This window comes from Gavialis gangeticus, unplaced genomic scaffold, assembly GCF_001723915.1.
Source record: "Gavialis gangeticus isolate Ggan-Ray unplaced genomic scaffold, GavGan_comp1, whole genome shotgun sequence".
Classification (NCBI taxonomy): Eukaryota; Metazoa; Chordata; order Crocodylia; family Gavialidae; genus Gavialis; species Gavialis gangeticus.
In genome coordinates, this window is record NW_017729024.1 from 23,595,798 (window position 1) to 23,600,412 (window position 4,615).

At 41.5% G+C, this 4,615-nt stretch overlaps 1 protein-coding gene across 9 annotated transcripts in view; it reads left to right on the plus strand.

The window, feature by feature from the left end:
* The window catches only part of BDP1 (B double prime 1, subunit of RNA polymerase III transcription initiation factor IIIB), an 80,182-nt gene that overhangs the window by 54,606 nt on the left and 20,961 nt on the right, over positions 1 to 4,615 (plus strand). For all 9 annotated transcript variants that reach the window (XR_002097277.1, XM_019516967.1, XM_019516973.1 and 6 more), the window contains 4 exons: positions 1,587 to 1,818; positions 2,250 to 2,407; positions 2,734 to 2,872; positions 3,702 to 3,888. Coding sequence is in view for 8 of the 9 variants with exons in the window: in XM_019516967.1 (XP_019372512.1) it covers positions 1,587 to 1,818; positions 2,250 to 2,407; positions 2,734 to 2,872; positions 3,702 to 3,888 (716 nt within the window). In the remaining variant the exon portion in view is untranslated. The remainder of the gene's footprint in view (positions 1 to 1,586; positions 1,819 to 2,249; positions 2,408 to 2,733; positions 2,873 to 3,701; positions 3,889 to 4,615) is intronic.

The window sequence follows — 4,615 nt, forward strand, 5'->3', positions numbered from 1 at the left end:
AGCCCAGGTAGCTTGCTACCTGACCAGCCGCTGCCTGTGCACGCTGGGCCAGGCTGCTGCTACTGCAGGGCTCAGATTCCCTGTCACTGAGTTGTAGCTGCTGGAAAGGGCCCTGCCCACGCCGCCCAGCCTGGGCTGGTCCTGCCATGCAGTTGCCTCAGCTGGGGCTCAGGCTAGAGAGCAGAGGTGTGGGGCCAGCCCTGCTCTCTAGAGCCAAGAGCACAGCCCCACCCAGGGATGCAGAGAATGCTGGGATGCTGGGGGACTGGTTTAACTTAAACCAGAAAAGGATCTGGGACAGAAGTTCCATTAACCGTTTGACCCAAATCACTTAGGTCTGATATTGCATTCAACCAGGTTTATCTTAAACCAGTTTTGGCCATTTTGAAACTGGTTGATGTACACTGAACTTATGTTCTGTTACAGGTTTAAACCACTTTCTGATCATTTAAACGAGTTTGTGTAACTTTGGTCCCTAGCCAACAAGTGATTAGTTTATTAATCACATCTTATAGTAATCTGGCCACGTGTCCAAGAAACTTATGACATCACTAATAGGGATATCAGTCACAAAAATATTACAGAAAAATGTATAAAATGTTTATGGCTGGTTTCTACTGCCCTGTAAATTGAAGTTGTGGCAGGGTTAGGACCACACCAGAGTCTCCAACCAGTCCCAGTGTTCTCTCTGCCTGATGATTGTTGGCTGGATCTAGGACCATACTGGGGTTCTAATCAGCTCCAGAGTGGTTCCCAAAACTGACAATCAGCTGGCTCCTGGACTTGAACGTGCCTTGGTGTAGTTCCTGCTGGCTGATGGTCAGACGATCATTGGCTAAATTGGGCCCATATTAGGCGTCCAACTGGCCATAGTGCAGTCTGCAAGGATGGCTGACAATCAGCTTATTGTCAAGCACCTCGCTTTCAACTTGCTGGTGCAGGGGAAGCCCAGGATCATGATTCCAGGCTCCCCCCTGCACTGGCAAGTAGGGCATGGCTGGGATCTGATCCCCTATCCCAAAATCACACATCCTGACGTGCATGTGTGATGAACGTAAGAGAACATCTTTCAGCAGCCCACTATATGTGCAAGAAATAATGATGTGGTAGAACTGCTTTCCACTTTAAACTTGCTTCATCTGGAGTTAAAGTTTTGAGTGATTTTTTTTTTTCTCCCATATCCCTAGACATTTTCTGAGTGTTTGGGGGTTTTTTTAATTGCTTTTTTTTGTCTTGGGTGGGTTTCATGGATACTAGTATCTCAGGCAAATGGAGAAAAGCTTAGCTTATATAGTCGGTAAGTGCTAACGTTCTGCTTCATCTTTTGTACCTTTAATGAGAAGAATTGTTTACCACTCAAGTTAGCTATGCTGCCGAATCATTCTTATTAACCCAGAATTAGGCTGTTAACATCTCTGCTCATTTGGGGAAGTTATTTTGCACCCTAGCTAACCAATGCAATATGTGAGATACTGAATCCTAGTGGAATGTGGGTTATAATGAACAATATCTGAAGACGATCTGCCTGTGAATGAGTTTGTGTGCAGCCTGCTTTTTAACTAGGTCTGTCTTTATTTTTAAACAAGGACGGACACAAGTATTGCCTGAGCAAGATGAGCGGGATGTGGCTGATAGCTTTGTAAATCAACCTTATGCAGAGCACAGTGCAGTTCTTAGCGAGCATTCACTTCCTTCACCTGCTGCTAATAACAAACTGGTTCCACTGGAGGATGGAAATAAAATCATTCTAGAGGACCAAAGCACTGGAACGGGAATAGGTGGAGAAGACTATGCCAATGAAAATGCTGGACACAGCAGGTTGATTTAACTACCACTTCAATTCTTTTCTAGAGTAATTTGTACTGTGATGTTGCTCCCCTTAGGTGCTCTTAGGTTGGCATATAATACTTGTTTTAGCTGTAGTAGTTCATAGGTTGTACAGTCCACTCCACATATATGCCTCCATCTACCTCCCCCTACTTTCCAACTTTTTAAATATGAATTCTGTGGGTTAAGGTTGGGGAAGTTGTGCGGGATTAGGAAACCACTACAGAAAACTCGCTTCAAATTAGGGCTGTGCCTGGGGGAAAAAAATATTTTAAAACTTTCCAAACATGCCTGGCCATTTTTTTTTACCTGGGTTGAAAAGGACCTCATTGTGGGTATTAATTACCTTTGAATACAGAATATTAACATTCAATAATGAAGGGTTAAAGTCTACTTGTAACATTTTTCTTGCTTTCTTTTAGTGATCATTCTGTCCCTAAAGCTTGTAACACAAGATTGACAAGATGCCTTTTGCCAAGGCCTAAACCAAATGTTGGAATATTGGAAAGAAATGGGGATGCTTGTCAGAAATCTTACAGTCCAGAAATAGTTGTGGAACAATTGGTGCAAGTTGAAAGTGGTAAGGTTCTTTTTATTACCAATTTCTGAAAACTAAAACTAAAAAAATAGGTTAATGGATTCAGGGGCTCCTTTTTCTGAAAATCTTAAGCTTAGAAATAAAATAGAAAGCTTAGCTTCCTATTTGTGTCTATAAAGAAGCATCAAATTTTCAAAAGCTTGATATCCAGCTAATGAATTATATACATCTATACTGTAGTGTTGTATCTAAACCCAGCTATTAATATAAAACTGGAAGTTTTGGTTAGGGTTCTCACTATATAGGTTTTAATTTTCTTGGAAAGCAGTTACAGCATAGCAGTGGCTCATAATTTTTTTTAACTTTAGAGGACAAAACTCTAAGTGACAGTGCAGAAGAGGAGGTGGTGGAACAGAAGATCCGATCAAGTGAGAATAGTCCTTCCAGTCCAGATGATACTGCAGCCAGAAGCACAGACCTTGTCAAACAAGGAGACAAAGACGAGAGGTACGAAGACATGCTTTATGTATATGCCAAGTATCTGTCTTAAATACTCTGGACTAAATTTTCAAAAGCATGTATTTGAAATCCATGTATAATCTAGGGAGGTGAATGTAAGTTGTAAATCTTAGTTTTAGGAAATTAGCTTCTCTAGCTATTGCATGTTTTGGGGGCAGCAACCTAATTCTGTGGCAGATTTAAAAAAATAAAAAAGCCTAATATATATGCTATATAGACTACATGTGGGTGTTACCGTTTAAGTTTGCCTTGATATGATAAATGATTAATTTTGTTAAAGCTTTGAAGTGTGGAAGAAATCAAACTTTGCGTTGTGGTTGAATCGGAACTGACAGAGCCAGCTTTTCTTTAATTAGGGTTATACTGTGATCACAGGGAGAATTCCAGACATCAGGGGGAATCACTCACTTGTCTGTTTCAAATCAATCCTCCTTCTCTCTAAGTTTTCAAGCATATTTATACTTAAGACAGATGAAGAGAAAAAAAATACAATCCTGGAGAAACCAAAACAAGTTTACTTAATTGGACATCTGTGCACAGGGTAATAAGGCATGTAGGATTCCTTATCTCAGAACATGCAACTGAACTAAGCAGTATCAGCTTTTCTGGTCTTTGTCTGTTTTCCTAGTCAAGTAAGCCAGAAGCCTGACTAAATGTACTACCACAGAAGTTTGTTTTTATGCTTGTTAGATTTTTGCATTACATAAACACGTCTGTGCAGAATGGTTAAAGCTTAGATAATGTCTGATTATTATTATTTGTTTAATCCTCTGATACATGGCCAACTGATTTCAGATTAACTGTGTAAATCTTTCAGAACAGAAAAAGAGATGAGAGAAACTTGGGAAGCTCTGGGAGAGGTAAAAGCTCTCATCACATCTCCAGAGACAGAGTCTTGTCAACCTGGGCTGGGGAATGATCCTGGTCAAAGTTTTACATTTGGGTTTCGTGAAGGAACTTCCTGTGATGCTGAGAACAACTTATATGCAGTTGAATTACTTCAGGTAACCAAAAAAAACCCTTTTATATTATGGTCTAGAAATACCTGACTTCAAAGACTAAAATGGGAAATGTCTTTGAGAAAATTATAAAGGCTCTGACAGTTCTGTTCATACAGGAATAGGTGGATGAAGTATAATGGAAGGTGATGGAAAATACATCTGACTATGGATGAATGGGGCATATAAGCAGTGGAAACAGGAAGAAATTACTAAAGAGGAGTATGCCTCCTCAGCTCGCAGTTGTAGGGAGGCAGTTAGAAAGGCCAAAGCTACCATGGAGCTGAGGATGGCATCCCAAGTTAAGGATAACAAAAAATTATTTTTCAGATATATAGGGAGTAAAAGGAAGGCCCAGGGCAGTATAGGACCACTACTGAATGGGCAAAAGCAACTGGTGACAGACAGGGGGGACAAGGCTGAACTCCTCAATGAGTTCTTTGCCTTAGTGCCCCTAAACAAGGGGCGGGGCAAGGCAAGTCTCACAATGGGATGGTAGAGAGACAACAGTAGGGTTCCAGACCACCAAGTGTTGACCCTGGGATGTTGCAGAGTCGCTTGGAAGGACTGGATGCGTTTAAGTTGGCAGGCCCAGATGAGCTCCATCCGAGGGTACTGAAGGCACTGGCTGATGTCATTGCACAGCCGCTGGCAAGAATATTTGAGCACTCGTAGCACACAGGCCAGGTCCTGGATGACTGGAAAAGGACCAGTGTGGTCCCTATTTTCAAGA